The 18845-nt window shown below is 49.8% G+C and overlaps 1 protein-coding gene across 1 annotated transcript in view; it reads left to right on the top strand.

Annotated features, from left to right (window-relative positions):
- The window catches only part of LOC128272636 (cytoplasmic polyadenylation element-binding protein 2-like), a 224424-nt gene that overhangs the window by 196584 nt on the left and 8995 nt on the right, over positions 1-18845 (top strand). Inside the window, exon 5 of the mRNA XM_053010475.1 lies at positions 14456-14653. Within this exon, the coding sequence (XP_052866435.1) occupies positions 14456-14653 (198 nt within the window). The remainder of the gene's footprint in view (positions 1-14455; positions 14654-18845) is intronic.

Here is an 18845-nt window from a genome sequence, read left to right as displayed (position 1 = left end):
TCCGGACGAAAGGTAAACACGGACACGGCGGGCCGGGCCAATGTCATCAGGCCGTGCCCACGGAAGTGATGACAGTGTTGGGCGCCCACAAAACCCTTCCCCGTCATCGAGCACAATAAATCACGGCGTCATGGTGCATGTGTGTGTATCGGAGAAGCATAACCCACCTTCCCAAAACTCACGATGGCAGGGTTAAGTAGAAGATCTGCACTTAGCGCTGCTGTCGTTCCTTGGGATGAATCCGAGGTGGCACCGTGTGCTGAGCGTGGAAGAGATACGGCGAGAAGATTACGGACTCGGGAACCGTTAATGCAACCGCACAAATCAACCTTCGAATTTGCCGGGGATCGTCCTGCTTACAAAAGGCATTCGACAGACCGTATTTTCTCCCAAACGCACCGCTGCACCTACCGGTAGGCCAATGCTATCGATTTGCTCATAAAGTTCGCCCGACTCTGGCGCCTCCCGCCGAAACTCCACCACTCCGGACACTCCAGAGTCGTGGAGTGGGCACCAAACGATAATTACTGTTTCCACTCACTGTTTGTGCTGCATAATTTCGATGCGATTGATGATAAATATCTAATTATCCATCCGGGCCGCCTGGCGAGCACACTCCACGCGGCCGAACCGGGCCGCAGGACCTGTGCACACATAATACGGTTCCCATCCGGGCTGCGCCGGACCCTGCAGCACCACACCTGTGCTTCAAGAGAAGGCTTCATTTAAACTATGAATTATACTTCGTCTAATTACATTAGCTCGCCCGGTGGACGGTGGCGGCCACCACGCGGACGTGTTTTCTATTAAAATCACGGGCGAAAAGCTTCTCGCTCGCCGCGAGCGCATCGGGCGCCAGGATCAAAAACAGGCACACCCGATCCGATCGGTACCGGGACCGCATCCGGATGCGCGATGCTGATTGACGAATGCTTTGGCTATGGCCACTTTGGTACACGCTTTTGAACACGTTTGCCGGAACGATTTTGAGGAAATGTAATATGGTGTTCGTGATTGACGACAGCACGACAAACTAATCACAAACTAGCGGAGGCTTGGGAGTGAGCCCGGGTTTCCGTCGTAGCCACCCTAACGTCCGGATTTGAAAAGTAAATTTGGGTGATTAGACTTTCTTTGATGTTTACTTTTTTTGTATATGATAGGAAAACAGTCAGTCGAAATGTATTTATGTAAGCAGCTTATTGGAATTCGTTCGTACGCTTCAAAACCGGTCGGTTTAGTTTGAGTTCTATATGAACTGAACCCCTTTTCTGTTCTTTATTTCTAGTTTTGTTCAATTGAATTACCTTTTCACAAGAAGAGTTTCTGTCAGTTTCAATGGTTAACTTTGAGTCTTTATTTGTTTGACTCTGCTTTCTTCGTTAATGTTGTCCCTTCTTGTGAAATTTAGTGAACATTGTCTGCCAATGCGTGTAAACAACGTGTGATTTGTTAACACTTCCCTAACTACGCTGTAGGACTTTTGAAATTGTTTCATACCCATTGTTTCTTCATCACGCGACAATCCAACCGCAATCCTTTGTCCCGAGCAGCACCAGTAGACGGCACCGTTAACCACAGTGCAATATTTTGTAGTGAACCCCGCAGAATAAACCAGGCGATGGCCGTGGCCGGATATTTGCGCAACGCAAACAGGGCACGAATAAAACAACGGCTCCCGACCATTTGCATGCGTTTGTTGTCCGACACACGGCCACCACACGCGGCGGAGGGACCATAATTACCACGCTTATCAGACGTGACACTGTTCAACTTCCACCGGAACCGGATGCAGCTCAGCACCGCGGCGGTGGCGGCCACAATCCTCATGGGTAGTTAGCGCCACAGTAGCGCACCGGGAAGTGTGGCGAACAAATATGTACCATAAAACGCCAGGAACCGGGGTCAAACACGGCCGTCACGGCATTTAGCGAGGACCTGGCCGGCCTGGAAGTGATTTCTTTTCACCATCGCCGGAGCCTGTTACTGATTGAGATATGCTCCGGTGCCAGCACAGCCCTGGCAATCTCGATTCGAAACCTAACCGGTCCCTGCGCTGGGTCCATTGGGAAAGGCAATTAGTTCGATTTATGCAACATTTTTCTTCCCTCCGTCTCTCACTCTCTCGCTTTGTCCGTCTCTCTCGCGCTCGCTATACCCGTTGGATTCACTATGCGAGGCTCCTGGCGCCAAAGCTTCGAGCGGCCATCAATCACGGCCATCGGTGTAATTTAATTAAGAATTCTATCATTGCCTAATTAAAACCACGGTCCCGAGCTCTCGTTTGGACCACTTCCGGTGCCGGTGGCGAACGATCTTTCTATTGCTGCATCAATTGATTCACATCGGGGTGGATCGAGTACTTCCGCTGAATTGATATTCTTCGGGTGCGCTTCCACACAAATCAGTCCGGGCTGGGGAGTTCAAGTTGTCACCGGAACGAGAGACAGGATTTAATTACGGACAAACTGGATAATGAAGCCGGTTTGAAAATTTATCCAACACCATCTGCAGGTGTTGCACCGTTTATGTCTAATTCAGAGGGTCACCAGCGAATGTGGCTTGCTGCCAAATAGCTCCGTACCGTAACACGATAGTTCCTAATTATAGGGAAAAATAAGGCAAAATGCTCATTTGCTTCCGTAGAACAAAATACATTGATAGGGATGAACTTTATCAAATCAAGAAGTGAAAGTTTAGCAAATATGTTTTGCAAAATATAAAAACCCTTCGTTTTTTTACTATAATTCACCGATGTTAGTACTTTGCTTTGGTGGGGCTTTACTTCCTTTTTTCGTAATGGTCACGATTTTGATGCATTTGAAAACATCATTCTTAACTAAAAAAAACTCCTGTGTGCTCATTTAGACAATTATTCCGGAACAGCCAAAGCAGCACGGATGAACTCTGAACAATACAGCCAACACTCGGTCCATATTCTAACTTTATCGAATTTAGTTAATGATGATAGTACCTAAAACATGATACTAACATGATTTTTGAATTAATTTCTGTCGATAACGAGTCGAAGTACGTGAGTGACGGTAAGAAACATTGGCTGATCGTCCCAAATGGCGCACCGTGTAAGAAATGCTTTGAACTCGAGTCCGGATAAATCAATCGCCAGAGATTTGCACCGAACAGACACCGCGAATGGGCGTCTTAACGGTGTACACAAAAACACAAAATCCAAACATCACTCCTCCTGCCCCATCGTCCTTCGAAAAGCTATCGAAACCTTCGGATCGATCGAACGAACACAGACCGACCAGATTCGATGATGATGCAACGCTTTAGATTTTCCGCCAAATTGCGTCGGCCAAAGCTTAGCTGGGTGGGTTTGGTTTCGCGCGAAAAACTCGTCCACCGTGCCCCAAGCGTGACGTGCCCCACGGCGAACAATGTTACGTTATGTTGCACTGACCAGGGCTCTCTGGTGACTGGTTGCACTCCGCGAGACTGGTTTTTGTGTGATTTTTCATCCAACTTTCGCCACGGCGCTGGGTGCTGGGAAAACTTGGTCGGGAATGAAAACGGTTCACGATCCCGATCGACCATTACTGCGCACGGAACGGGGAACCGGGGTTTTTTTTGTTGCCATTTGTGGTGTGTTTCAGAAGTTTTCCGACCGACCAACGGTTAGGTGTTTGCGAGGTACGAAACCAGAACACTAGAACCACGGCCATCGGTCGTCGTCGTCGTGTCCGCGGTGACCCGGATGGATGGAAGGAGCAAAAGTTTCGCTCACATAACCTTCAACCACGAGACCGAGACCAGTGGGCGATGACGCAAAAAAAACCGACCCACCAAATGGCGGAGGGCAAAAGAAATGTCTCGATGCACTTTTTAAGTTCATTTAATAGAGCGTTCCGTGTGCCTAGGAAGCCGAACCTGAAGAAGGGGTGTGCCACACACTCGACTTATTAAAACAATCGGCATAATATACACAAAAACGAGGGGAAAACCATCACGCCATTTGTCGGCAAATATTTTCCTTCTGTGCTTGGTGCCTGGGTTTAGCTGTTCCTGCGCTTGACAATGAAAGTAACGGACCACCACCGTTCCCTTAGCTTAGTGTCCAGGAAAGAAACATCCCTCATAGCGATCGCCATTTTGTGGCACTTGCTGGGAATTAAATCGAACCAGCGGAAAGCTGGTCGACGCGGTGGAAAAGAACATTCTCCCGACGGGCGATCAGGTAGCCGTGTGTGTGACGTCAACCCGCACGCCAACGCCGCCATTTCCTAACGCACGGTTCTGTCGCCCACTAAAATCGCGATGTTGTTTTAATGCGCCCTTTTCCCCGTCGCTCAATCAGCGTCCGGAATTCATGGGAAAGTTTCCCAACCGTAGCCGGATTCGGGGTACAAAAATACGGCGGAATCGAAACAAACGGCTCAACAGGATATTCTCGGCGACGGCGAGAACACTTTCGGAGCCGATGCGGACGGTCGGTTTGCATACATTGCGCTGTGCGTTGTGTAAATATCAAGAGTTTTGCCGTTCGCCGCCCACGTGGCGTTACGAAACGTTGCGTTGCCTCGATGGTGCTGCTGCTGCTGCTGTTGCTTCCGACAACCATGTGGCAAGCTTCGAATTTCGGGCCCGATGGAAAAAGTGCCGATCCCGAACAACACAACCCAGTGCAGGCAACAGTGACTTCCGTCCGAACCATTCGAAGCACGATGGACGTGTTTCCGTTATTGCTTTTGTTCCTACACGGAGTTTTCCTTGCGCAGGCTACGACGGCTACGTGGCACCGGCGGAGGCTGTGCTCGGGGTCCGCCTCACGCAAAACAGGGTGCCCCCGGTCGGCGCGTGTAAGCATGCCTCGTAGGCGTACCGCCCGGAACCAGGACCGGAACGTTACTGGCTCACGGGCGGCAACTCGTAACGGTTTCGAACGCGATTCGCACCGCTGCCGCCGCCGGGCCGGGCCGGGCCTGGTTCGGTTTTATGGGCCGGAAATAAGCAGAAATTGTTCTCAATTTCGGTTTCTGTCAGTTCACGGAAACACGACACACGGGAAAAGTTTAAATTAAAATTTCGTTGACAAAAAAAACACGCAACATCCGGGCACGGACGAAACAACAACACGCGGCGTCAGTTGTAACGCGGAACGGGTCACGGGTTTGGGAAAGCTTGCCGACCTGCCAAACGGGAACGTGGCGTTGGTGTTTTAGATGACGACGACGAGTGCAGGCGGCGTGCAGAATGGTAGTTTTTGGCGAATCCGCTCACATCAATGCGGAACACATCTAGATTGGTTCGCACGTGCCGCTTTCGGTTATGCCGATTTGTACTTCCCGGGGACTGCGAGTTAGAACACATTTTGGCTCGAAAACCTTTGGTCCTGATTTTCTTCGGTTTCGAGCAGTTATTCGAGCATTGGTCGATGATGTGCCATTGGCAAAATTAATATCCGAAAAATGATCTTTCTAAAAGCTAGGAAAGTTGTTTTGGGCGTCGCAGGACGAAGAATTTCTGACTCCTGTACGGACGCTTTTCCTGTAGACCATCCATATTGTAGTGTATTTTGGACACAAAATCAACTCTTCACGTGACTCGGTCGCACAGGCGCTGTTTGTACACTCATCAAATGAGTGTTTACTGTTGTAGAACATGCCCGAATAAGTACCCGAAAAGAAGAGTATACATTCAAGAGCATTTATCAAAATGTCAACCAATGTTGCTGGACAAACCCTACCATTTAGATCCACATTCAAGCAGCTTTGAACCATTTTCGTTTCTCAATTTAGCAAACCGTTCCGATGTGTTCCCCATTTACCACCGTCCAGCGTTTGGCTGTGGGAAATGTGACCGCTTTTTTCACTGCTGCCGATTCGGTTCCATCCGTCGGCACAATGTACGTTTGCATGTTCACGTTTTGAATGGAAAATGAACATGCAAACGAAAGGGTGGTGGTTGCCCTCCGGTTCGGTGCCATCTAACACACCGAAAACCCCCAAACCCGCCAAACGTTTTGATGGGTGTTATCTCGGTTTTTGCCACTAATGAATAGTAGCATAAAATTAATGCACAGGGCATAGTTTCAGCGTAGCGCAGATACGTAGAATAAAAAACCCAGAGAGCAGGGCAACCCTTCGGAAGTGCCACCACCGATGGGTTCGACAATGTTGAGCGGTGTGCAAATAAATTCCTTTTTGGGCGCACCTGCCGCGAATGTCGTCTTTTGTATTCCCGACACAGTCAAATGCCACATTACATTCATCAAACCATCGGCAATTTATCATTGATAAATGTGTGTATTCCGATTGTGCCCGGGCTGGCTCCGCCGCATTCCGCAGCCGCCGGTGTTGGACTGTAATTTTAGAGCCCATCACCACCGCGTGTCCTTCAAGCGTCCCGCCATTTCGCGAGGAATTTGCATGCGCGTCATAAATCATTGGAAAATTGATAGTCTACAAGCAATATAAATTACGCCAATTCATTTTACTCTCGGCCGCGCTTGGCAGTTGGCGAAACGTGTCTCCCGTGACACAGTTCTCTCGTGCGCTCTCTCTCTCGCTCACGCACACACTCTGACTAGCGGAAGGTATGCGTATTGCCAATCCCTGACCGGAAGTGGGCGGTGTGTTCCATTTTTGTGTGCCCCCGTTTTAAAGCGCCCGCCGGGGTCGGTGGCGGCCTACAAATTGGATTATCAACAACTGGCAAATATGCACCGACGTGGCTTTGGGCTCAATCGGCTCCGGGAGTGGAGAATGAGAAGGAGCACACACACACAAATTGGACAATATTGGGGACGGCCGTCAGCAAAAACAACAACCCAGGGACCACCGGGGCTAATTGTGACAAACCAACTCGGCGGGCGGCACTTACCTCGCGAACGCTTTCAATCAACGAATTTTCCCGACCCACGTTATGGTCGCTAATGCCGGAAATTGAGTTTTCTCGTATCCCACTCCCGTCCTCCTGACTAATCCCCACGATCCTGGGTGCTGGGAGTCTCGAAAACAAACAAAAAAATCGTGCCCGGATTGTGAAGTAAAGTGACCCCGATTTATGTAAAGTGCGATAAAATTTGTTTATGATTGGATTTTACGCCCCACGGTGCAATTCTTTCTGCCTTTTGGCACTCCGCGGTTGGGATCGATTGCTTCAATCGGCGGGCCAAACGGGGCAAATAAAAAAGGTTCCCGAATCATTCCGGGGGTCCCTAAAACAACACGCGGAACTGCGCTGGTACTGAGCTGGTTGGCTTGGGGCGCAACCTAATGGGTGACGATGTTCCGGTTCCGCAAAGCCGTGGTCTCACTTCGATGCCCACCGGCCATTACTGCTTATGCAATCCCATTCGGAGGTTCGGTTTCCCAACTGGTTTAACACCCTCGGTTAGGGCCTCGGACCGGAATTACTAACAAAACCGCGAGCCGCTTTTCCACGACGACGACGACGATCACGACGATTTTCCGCCCCCTTATCAGATAACGATGCATCGTGCACATCTTGGCGCAAAACTTCGAACGAAACGCCGAAAGTTTTTACGTTCGTTAAAACGTGCACGAAAAAATGGGAAAAAACGGAAGAAAAAAACTGGAGCCTTTCGTCGAATGTGGCCAAACTTAGTTTTGAAACCCCAAGCGAAACGAGGTTTTTCACCCATACTGCTTATCGCCGGGTTGGTCCCGATGATCCGTTCGCTTTTTTGCGGCCACACACATCTTGATCGTATGCCACCGGGTGCCCTATGGCGCACACAAAACTTTCAATTTTTATTCCACAAGACGCGAAAAACTGTGAGAAAAGTTCAGGACACCATTTTCGGGATAAAATACCACGTTGTCCGGGAAAACCTGCAGCAGGTCGAAGAATGTTGAGTGGATTCGCCGTTTTTTTTGCTTGCGCCCAGTGCCGCTCCGAACGCAATAGTTTTACTGCTCGGGCCCCCCGGGGGCAACGAAAGTATGTTTTGATGCTCGATGGAGCATAAATCGTGTTCCGGCCCGGTGCGCGATAAAATGCCACGACAAGTAGACATAAGAATATGTTCCTTTAGAAATTGTGTGAAGTAAAGCAGCCATTTCCATTTGCGATTAAATTCCCCAAAAACCTGCATGGGCCAGTATGGGAACGTGTCCTGCCATGGGCCATGCTATCGATCGAGTTCAGTTGAGTTACACAACACTCTTCCCAAAGCTCATCGGAGAAAAACGGACAGAAGAATCATTAATACGAAAGCGTAATTAAATTGTTAAAACATAAATGGCAATTAATCTTTCTCCAGCGTCCGGCGTGTTTGCCCACACACAACTAAAAGCCCTGGCCAAGGCGAGGACATTAAAATCCGTCAACGCGCCCTCTCATCGCCATCGGCGACGAGCCAATCAATCGCGTATGACCACGACCCCACGCCGGCCACTCGGACGCCCGACGTCGCTGTGTGTGTGTGTGTGTGAGACAATATAATTTGATATTAAATTTATTAAAGTTATTTAATTACGATCTCGAACAATTGCCCGAAACCCTCCTTTCGACCACCGGCGCGATTTCTTTTTTCGGCCCCTCCGGCCAGAATGTGGCATCATTTTTAATCACAACCCGAGCTGGCTTGGCTTGATCGTATTGGTGGACGCGCATGGCCGCAGCGGAATGCAGCGTGCGCAACCAAGCCAACCTCGGCGGCCACCGTGTGTAAGCCGTTCCGTTCATTTATGGGTTTTATCTCGCGCCATTTTTCTTTCGCCACTCCAGCAACGGGGCGACCCGGGCTTCGCTAATTCCTGTGAACCAGTGGGGCGAAAAATACACAACTTTTATTACCGTCCCGCATCCGACCACACACACACGCGCGCGGGTGCGCTCGAAGGAATCGAGGGAACACACATCCTGTTGAGACAGTATCAAAATGATTGTACAAATCTCGTGGCAGAGCGAAAAAAAACACGACCAGCTCGGAAAACTTCCATCCTTGACACGGGACGGGACGAGAGGGTGGCCACCACCACCCCCCCCACTCGAAAAGGCATCAACGGGACGAAAACCACACTGGTCGTTACGTATCAACCGCACACGTTCGGCCACAGCCACACGGGGCACCGCAGTCTATTTTACCCCGTTTGTTGTTGCCTTTTTTTTGGGCTTGGTTTTGTGTCTCCCAACGTGTGGACGTGAGCTTTTTTCCGGACCCGTACCCGGTCGTCGCGGTCCGTCACAACCCCGTCGTCGTGGACATCCCCACTTCCCCCGCAACGGATCCTGGCGGAAAGTTTTCAGTTAAATTTAATTTAACGTGAAACATTGCCCCTGACCGCTTCCGGAAGGAGAGCTGTAATTTATCACTGTTGAAAGTTGAAACCGGGCCACTTCCGGCCAGGCCGGGCCGGGGTGCGGTGAAGCAAGTTCCCAAAAAACCACCCGCCCAATGCCGGAGAGGGTTTCGCAGATTCGAGTGTTGGTTTTGTCCGGCTCGTTTGGCACTGTTTTCTATTTCATTTTTTATTTGACGTCATCGGTTTGAAGTTTCGAGAGGCCATCCATTCGAAGTGTGCGGGTGGCGAGGACATACATGGCAATGGTTCTGCGGACCACCGCCCACCGGATATCGGGAACACTTCACGCCGACGCGTTGTGAAATATTTATACGCGACCGCCAGCAAACGCACCAAAGCGGCCGAACCCGTCACCGAACGCCGTCGACTTGTGGGCACGATGGGCTGTCAGATTAGACAGTGGTTAGTTTGCGTTATCGCTCCGGTCTGCGCTTCATAACATACACGTTTGTCACCCATCAGATGGACCCCATCCGACACGCACGCACGCACCCCAAAACTGGCGCAGTTCCGGACATCGATTCTCTCCACTTCCGCTTCCGGGGCCCCGCGGATGACACGCGGGGTCAATAATTCATTCGCAGGACTGGTTTTATTTTAAGCTGCCCACATCCCCAACCTCACACAACTGATTGCCATCGTTTCGGAAGCCCGTTTAAGGCACTGCAAACAGTGCGCCAATTGACAGGCAGGATGTTATGGTACACGCACAAACACAAACACCCCGCACACAGACACTCGAACGCATAATAAATTTCGAGCCCTTCCAAGGTCCGTCCCAGGTACAGGCGTGAAACGCACGTTTCCAGGATCAACTTTTTAGTACACGCGTCGCCCAGAAATTAGAGCCCCGAACAAGAAGTCGGCTCGCTTGGGTCCAAAATTTATGGCCACTGCGCCGTGTGCAGTGTGCAGATTACTTGCACAGAGAGCGGAAAAGCTCACGTATCCGCGGTGGGGTTGGGTTTTTCCGCCCTGGTGGCGGCAATAAGGATTTATGCGACGAGCACGTTCGCGCGCGGGCCAATGGCAGCGTCGCGGCCGTAAAGTGTTGATTTAATTTTGGCATTTGGCGTTTTCTGCTGCGATTTTTCATTCTCACCTTCGCCTGCAATCCGGAAAGTCACTTGAGACACTCGAGATTCGTCCCGGACACTTGTTAGCTGAAAGGACGGCGACACTAGCGACGCTCGCGACTGGCTCTAACCGGTCTCTTGGCCACGTACCAACCTTACACCGAGCGGTCGGCCGTAAAAGTACGGCCACGTTCCGGCCGGGTGGCAGGAAGCTTAATCAAAGCGGCGGCGCGCTCCGAACACGAACCCGCTCCGAGCATTTCCATAAATTGTTCGTAGCCTTTTAATTAAAACCTCCCATTCGCCGGATCATATGCCGATCGGCCCCGCACCGGTAATGGAAGGGTTTTGCTCAATTTAATTTTTGTCACTGAAGTGGGCACCGAATTGGGTGCACTCCGATGGCCGAAATAATAAAATAAAACCGTACCGTAATTGATTCGATGACTCCTCTTCATTGGGCGACAATCGACCTCCGACGGTGAGATGGGTCTGGCGTCAATTCCCCACCGTCCGTTACGGTCACCATTACCACAAGCGGGGGGGGCACAAGATCACCGCGTGCCGGGCACCAGTACCGCAATGACGTTGGCCGGGAAGGACCAACCAGGTTCAAGCGCGACTTGCGGGTACTTCACGTTATGCTTCATTGAATTTGGGACTTCTCCTGGTCCTCAGCAAGGACACTCCGTCCCCAGCCAGGACGGTCGTCGAGACAGTAATAGTTTATTGTTATTGTATGCTCGCTCAAACACAATCCGGTTGACAGCCGCACGGACGGAGATTGGACCTGGAATCCAGTGGCACGGCGGCGACGATGCCATCGACAACGACGACAACGACGACGACGAGGATGATGGTTGTAAATATAAATATTAATTAAAACAGGATGCCACTGCGTGCGCGGTTGCTTTGAATCTAAATTACATTTTCATACCGATTATGACGAAGTTGGGATGGGATTGGCCCAGCGACGGAGAGCGAGAGACACTCCAGCAACCGGGATGTATTCATGGAACAAACACTTCAGGACTCTCAGTAGCTAGCAGCACACTCTAGCACATGGCACAATCAGGATCAGGGGTTAGTAGTGAGTCTATAGAAAGTTTAGGGTCACAATACACAGTATATGCAAAATACACGACATCAAATACATTATTAAAAGAACTTAAAACGAACTATTGCTTTAAAAATTGTTGTCATTAAAACGTTGATTGAAACGATCTCCAATGAAGAACTTGTCAACGTCAAAATAGCATACATTGTCAGTAGAAATTGGGTTGGAATAGATATTAGACCGTTAATTACAACTTTATCATCCTTAATGTGTAAAACAGTTTGCAAAAACCGTGCGCAAAGTTGAAATCGGCGGTCACCAAAAGTGGAGCCGGATTTGCCGGAAACCCAAAAGACCAAAGCTTTTAATCTTTGGCTTCGGCAGTTGTTAGCCCTGTACCTGCTACATACGCCCTCTTCAAGCGCGGCTAATTAATGAAACCAGCTCGTTCGAAGCCAGTCACCCGCGGAACGGTGTAATGGCCCACGGTTGCTGATTTGCCTAGGCACGGGCGATCTCGGTCACAATTTACAGTACCCCTTTCCCGAGCGAAGGTGGCAATTTTACACCGTAATCGTGCTTAATGTGAACAAACTTTCGCCTGTAATTGACTGTGGCACGTTTGATAGAAATTCAATTAAATCCTAGTTCCCGTCTAGCGATGGGCCCGCGACGATCCCTAATCGAGCCCAATGGGAGGTCTAGTTTCCGACCGGAAGTTCGGTCGGGAGTGTGGGCCAGCTCGGTAGCTTCCTGATGATGCTAACACCGTGGCATGGCTGACGCACCCGTAAGCCCCCAAGTGATCCTCGAGTGTTGGCAAATTGTTCGACACTAAAATCCGTCAACTAATGCCCGCCCGGCACGTACGTATGCAGCCATATGCATCGCAAATCCCTGCAATCGTGATTTTGATCAACATTGTCGTGCGCCGACCATCCGGGGCAGCACCTAAAAACGGGGCGGTAAACGGGTCTGATTCCCTACCCCCCGGGGGAACGTACTGTTTGGGAAAATATAAGACCATCGTCTAATAAGCTTTTGCCATTGGGCGCCTTATGCCGCCATCGTTCTGTCCGTGGCGACTTGCAGTTTCTCATTAGAACCTTCAGCTCGGGGGCCGCCGCTCCCCGGGAGCAGCTCCCAGAAAGGGACGGAAATTGTCAACAAGCTTTGCAACGTAACCCAGCCAGACCGAGACCGAGCGGTCGGGCATAAAACCTTGCCATGGGATCGTAAAAAAGTACGGGCGCAGGGACTGGTCCGACGGGGGCCCGATATTAAAGGGCCAGATTAAATTAAATCATGCAATGTTTGCCTTCACACCACCGTCGGGATGCCGGGGCGGATGCTACGTGGCGGGTTTTTACTTTTCCTACGCTGCTGCGCCCGTCGGTCGTTCGCAGACCCGGTCGTTGTGCTAATCGCCACAATTCAGACCGGCCTTCGGGGAGCGGGCGTTTCTAATAAATACAAATTACAAGCAATAATTACGACTATTTTGATGATAATTTTTTTCCCGCCCTTACTGGCGAACTGGCGGGCCGGAAAGTTAATCCCGGCAGTAACGTTGGCCCGGTACTCCCGGTACACGCAATTCCGGTCCGGGCAGGGAAAAACTATTTGCGAGGGAATACGAACGGGCAGCCGGTAAACAAGAGGGCCAACTTCACGCACGGGCACCTCCCAAGCATTGGGAACGCTTTTTCCTCGCCACTGTGTGGTCTGTGTCGATTTCCACGTCGACTGCGCAAAGTTAATTGTGAAAATCGTTTGATTATAGCTTCTGTAATAGGTGCTCCACGCAACACTATTTGGGTTTGGCCAGCGGTGCTAGGCGCCGGGAACTAGGATCACGGAACTGCTAGCACTCTATTTGGCCTTTGATTTCCCGGCGCATAAAAGTTATAGCCAACACGCCCGCCGCCGAACACGATTTAGGTCTCAATCGTAGGTTTGTTGGTGACGGAGCGGAAAAGGGGGAAAAGGCAGCGAGTGGTGTAAGCTGCAGCCGCAAGCTATTGGAGCTAGTGTGGGACGATATGGAACCCACAGAACCCGCCGTATGTCCCTTCCTATACAAACGGAACAGAATAAATCCAGCCCTTTCGATGGATCCCACACTCGTTGTTTGAAGCGGGCAACGACTTTGCAATCATTTTTGCAAATTTCCAATCAGTAAACTAAACATAATTTGAATGATTCGAAGAGCTTTAGCTTGCCAGTCTCATCTCTGACGCAAGAGCAAGGCCTACACGGTGGAAAGGAACAGAATTAAGGTAGATCTTGGCCTGTTTTTGGACCAACTAACGTTTACTAACTAACTTGTTGAGCATTTTTGAGCAATTTATCAATAAAAGTCCAAGTTTTGTACGTATCTGTATCTTCATTCATCGTGTGCTTTAAAAATGCGTACAACATGCTCTCTAGCGCTGTCTGTTGTAGGATTCACCAATACTTGGGTATTTGTTTCAGCTCAAGAACGAACTTGTTCGCACTTATTGACCGGTTGGTTAAAATTGCGTAAAATCGCATCGTAGTGTGCCACGGTCAACGGCTGACACGGTATTCTCTTTCAACCGGCAACCGCAGCCTCAACGGGCTCTAGTGAGAGCGAAAGAGATGGCACGCTACGCACACGGGGCAACGGGGGCAACGTCAAAAGCATGACGTCTCGGATTTAATCAGTTTCATCGTGGCGTTCGAAGGAAAAAGAAGTGCTCAGTGACCAGTGAAGAAGTGCAATAACTTGGGCTGCTGTGTAGTTACTGTACTTGGAAGATACAGATTTGACCGTTGGCACTTACAGACCGAGAACAAAATGCTGCGTTTTCACCGTACCAATTACACCGACTACGAAGTACTGCGGCACCGGGTGGTGCCGTTCTTGTCGGCGCTCAAGACTCGTGATCTGCGCAGTGCGTGCCGGTTTTTGTTTCGTTTTCTTCGGTGTCCCGGCGTCATCCGGTTGTAGCCATCTTGCACTAACGGCTTTCTAACGTGCGTTTGGCGTTCCTTTTTTTTTGCAGGTAAACCCTTCTTCACCGGACTGGACGAGCATCTGAATGACGACGATGGTAATGGTGGCGGGGGCGGATTTATCGGAGGCAATCAGCTGCAGCTCAACTCCCCGGCCCGATCATCGCCGCACTCGAATGGTTCCGAAACGACGGAACGCTTCTCGCGGAAGGTTTTCGTCGGTGGTCTGCCGCCGGATATTGACGAAGGTACGTACTGCTGTCCAATAATATTAAATTTTCCTCCCGTGTTTTAATCCGTAACTCTCCAAATTAAACGCAAGCGAAGGCATTAGATTTCTCTCAACGCGTTGTCGGCCACAAACGCTCCGCCGTGGACGTATTCGGGCGACATTATTAAAACTCTACACTAATACTCCAGATGGCGATGGTTACTACGATCATCGGTTCGGTATTTTTGGTGCTGCAAATGGCGGCTTCACTCGGCACGACGCCGCGCGCGCCTCACACACGGCCTGCTTTGTTCGCTCCGGCAGAATTCGGATGCGTCGTGCGTTGTCACTGAACTGCGGCGAACGTAGGTGTCACTCGGTGTGCCACACGCTCGTAAATTTTTCCATTTCGGTGTGTAACGGAATATCAGCACCTGCCTGCCTGGGCCGGCCATTCTAGCTGACGGTAGTCGTAGTACGGAGTAGGACCTCAAAAAAATTTTGAACCATACGAACGACCTAAAAGTATCTAGCATTCCTCTGCTTTAGCTTCGGAACTAGAGTTTTGATTTGAGCGTTTGATGTGCCTTAGATAGATATGTTCTCGAGGCACGTCTTGGCACGAGTTCCAGAAGCTAGGTGTGCGATACACTCCACTCGGTGGTGCTCCGTGGCTCCTCCGGTGGCTTCATTTGAGTGCGAGAACAAAAGGTTGGCTATAAAATTTAATTTGTGGCACAGTTTGGACCGAGCACCACGAAACGATGGATTGACTCGAGAGTGAAAATCACCCGAGATGCTCTGAAGCTATCTCCATATGGAGTGCCAGTGTCTGTAGGTAGGTGGTAGGAACTCGATTCACGCCGGTCTATAGGTGTTCTGTTTCTGGTTGCTGTTTTCCAATCCGACACGGAACTCGAGACCACAAGACGGTCGATTGTGTTTGCGTTGAGAAAATAATTTTCTGCTCTGCTCACCGGCCCTTGTAGCAAATTTCTTGTTCCAGCCGAGACCCTCAACTCAAACGTTACAATTGGCTCGATGTGTGTGTGGGGATCCATTACATACTCCCCAAGTGCGGAATGTTTCCAATTGCACAGGGCTGCTGTTATTTATCGTTGCACTCTATACCATCCCTTGCCAAACTCACTTTTGCGTGGATGGAGTGGAGAAGCGAAGAAGCCCTTCCACCACAGCCCTCGGTCGTGTGAGTGGGGAGCTGGGAAACAAGAAATCATGGCCGCCCCGTCACCGCTCTCTCCAACGTACACAAACGCTCCCTGACACACGCCGTAGTATCCTGTTCTGGGGCCGCCACGTGGATGTTTGTTGCCGACTTGGGTTCAGTTTGTTTCTCCTAATGAATTACTGCGTCATCTGGGACACGTTCCCGGCTACACGGCCACGGCCTGCTGTACCCAGAGCGTTCGTTCGAAACTGGCACCATCCACAATGTGGGCTGGACTGGGCTCTATTTTTCGAGAAGGATGTAAATTTTACATCCAACACTTTTAAGTCCTCGTGTCCGTCCGTGCCTCTTCCGACAGCTTCTCGAAAAATTTCACATCGGTTTCAAGTGGTTCGGGACGCAGCGCCTGTCTGAAGTATCGTAAACAAAAGCATGATTTACGGGGATCAACATCTTCGCAAACATCATAAATAACTGACATCCTCTGTCGGCGCTCTGACCTCCCCCGTGAGCGTAAGTGTGAAATGGCAAACAATTTGCTTTGCCCCACATCCCGGTGATACGCTCCAGAAACACCAGTTGACGGTTTCGGTAAGCGCCATCTTCGGCCCACTGACAGCAATCGTCCCGATGGCAGGGATGCTTGAATACACGGCCCACACTCCCGTTGTGTTGTGCATGTTGAGGGTCCCGGAATGCACTCCCAAACGGTTTCTTTGATTCTTGGAAGACAAATTACCCACCGGCAAATGTTACCGATTTGTAAATTGCTCTTTTTCACGGCTCTCTGCCGCTCTGGAGTGCCGTTTCTTTGCTGCCGTTTCAGCTGTAAGCTCTTGGGATTGAATTAATCTGCTTCCCACGAGGTACAAGACGCTGAGACGTAACAAAATTAAAACGTACGTCCCCTGCGGAACATCAAAAGTGTTCGCACAAGACGTCGAGATGAATTAAATTACCACCCTGTGCCCGCAATCGACCAACTTTTCATCGCCCAATCGACGTGGCAAACCGAACGAACTGTTCGTCGACGCATTTGGCCAAAAGTTGGTTCGAAAATATCTCCCAAACTCCCAACATTCATCAGCGTCTCATTTTTTACAGTCAATTCGTTTCGCTATCGGTCCCTTGTTTCGCTTCGCTCTAAGCCCTGCCGACGATCCCAACTCTAATTTATTTTCTGCCGTTGTACTCGAAGCATTGGAAGTACTCAAGTGTCAGCTGGGCGCGCTGTGAATTGATCAGGAGTCGAAGGAGAAATAATCAGGCCGCAAGAAGGGGCTTCAAGTGAAGGGAACTTTTACCATTGCATCCACCAGAATTGACTCGGTACGATGGGAGTTAGCTTTAGCGTGTTTGTCGTACCAAGAGGAGTCGTTTGCATTTTTACAAAACGGGTTATATTTACCACTCAGTGGCATTACCATCGGTTGAATTTTTTTCTTATCTTTCAACACTCTCTAAGCCACATTTGCTTAGTTCTTGCTTAATACACAACATCCACGAAACTATCAAGTACAATTGTCTGCCAAAAACTCTATTGTAGCTTAGTGAAACGCGCTATAAACTTACTTTTTGTCTGATTGTTCCTTCTGCTCTAATCAATGCAAGTCGTGTTCCTGAAAGTTCCAAACTAATTGTTTTAATCGCCATTGTTTCTCTGCAGCCCTCAAGTTTCAGTCCCTTTTCAACGAACTTCTCGTGTTTCGGTGTCTAACCAGGAAAAGCAAACTATTTTCAAAAGGAATGTGCACTATTCCGTATCCGACAATGTTCGTTTCATGAAGACATCAAATAAGCCCGGCGTCCTTTCAAGAGTAGCTCCCATTTTACTATGCTTCATAGTAACCGGCTTTATTTTTTGTTCCTCCACGACTGCAGCGAGCCCAAAGTCCACGGATCCATTACGGGAGTGAAATTAAAGCTCAAAAGAATCGTCTGGCACGGGCGGGCACCACCTTCCCGTTGATCGTCCGGGTGGACGAATTTTCAAAAGAAATTTATCTTCCTCTCAGCCGGGCCATAGTTAGTGCTTTCGCAGGCCTTCCGCTAGAGCGACTACGAATGGTCACTTAACGGTGGACAAAATGAGAACTCGGATTCGCGGGTTTCACCACTCGCTACCACTGCCGCTACTTGCCACCGTCGTTGGTCAACTGCTGCAGTCCTTAGTGCAACGCAAGATCCGGGGATGACGATGACAGACGACGACGATGTCGACGGAAGCTTTTTAATTAAATACTAGCTATCAAATAAACGACCATAAAAACTATTCTCTCCTCCGTACGCCCCCACCGCCCCTCACTGGGACTGGTTGATGGTTGCCGTGGTAGGGAACCCTTTGAACATTAGCGAAAGCTCGGGCAATTTGTCAGTGTTCATCGTCACTTTCGCCCGGCCGCCTGGTCCGTCATGTTGCCGGCCAAACGCAACCCAGACCAGAGCCATCTATTAAATACCGCTTAATGTCCAATTCAAACAACATTTACATTTTGTCGCCAACCGTTTTATGCTCTCTCCCGTCCGCCTGGTCCGATATGGTATGGTATAGTGGAGAATTTCTCGGTACACTAGAGGACGACACCGGCCGATGACTGCGCAGTGCGCAGCAAGTGGCGCCACGGCGCCAAAGAAACTCGCAATAGTGAAACGATATTCTTAAATTAATTGCTCTACTATCTACTAAATCATGACGCTGTTTCACACATTTCGCCACTGCCATTACCCGTGACCGGGGCGGATCCTGCTTGTGTTATCATAACTCCTCGTACGCCCTCACCACTGGGTGTGTAGTTGTTTATTTATTCGCCCTAGCTAGTCGATTTGCTAACAGCAAATTGAAATGCACAACTTATAGGCCCATTTCTCTGCTACGCTTTGGGTGTTAAGCTTGATTATAACAAGCCATTTGCTCAAATGTTTCGATGCTTCTGGTCAATGGGCATTGTGTTTGGGCAAATTTGAAGTGGGACAAACAGCGCCCTCCATTGCACGACACTAAATTTGTCTATGCTGTATTTTTCTAGTATAAATACTTATC

Source organism: Anopheles cruzii, chromosome 3 (assembly GCF_943734635.1).
Source record: "Anopheles cruzii chromosome 3, idAnoCruzAS_RS32_06, whole genome shotgun sequence".
Classification (NCBI taxonomy): Eukaryota; Metazoa; Arthropoda; class Insecta; order Diptera; family Culicidae; genus Anopheles; species Anopheles cruzii.
Note: the sequence above shows the minus strand (reverse complement) of the source record. Positions and strands in the feature narration are given on the sequence as shown.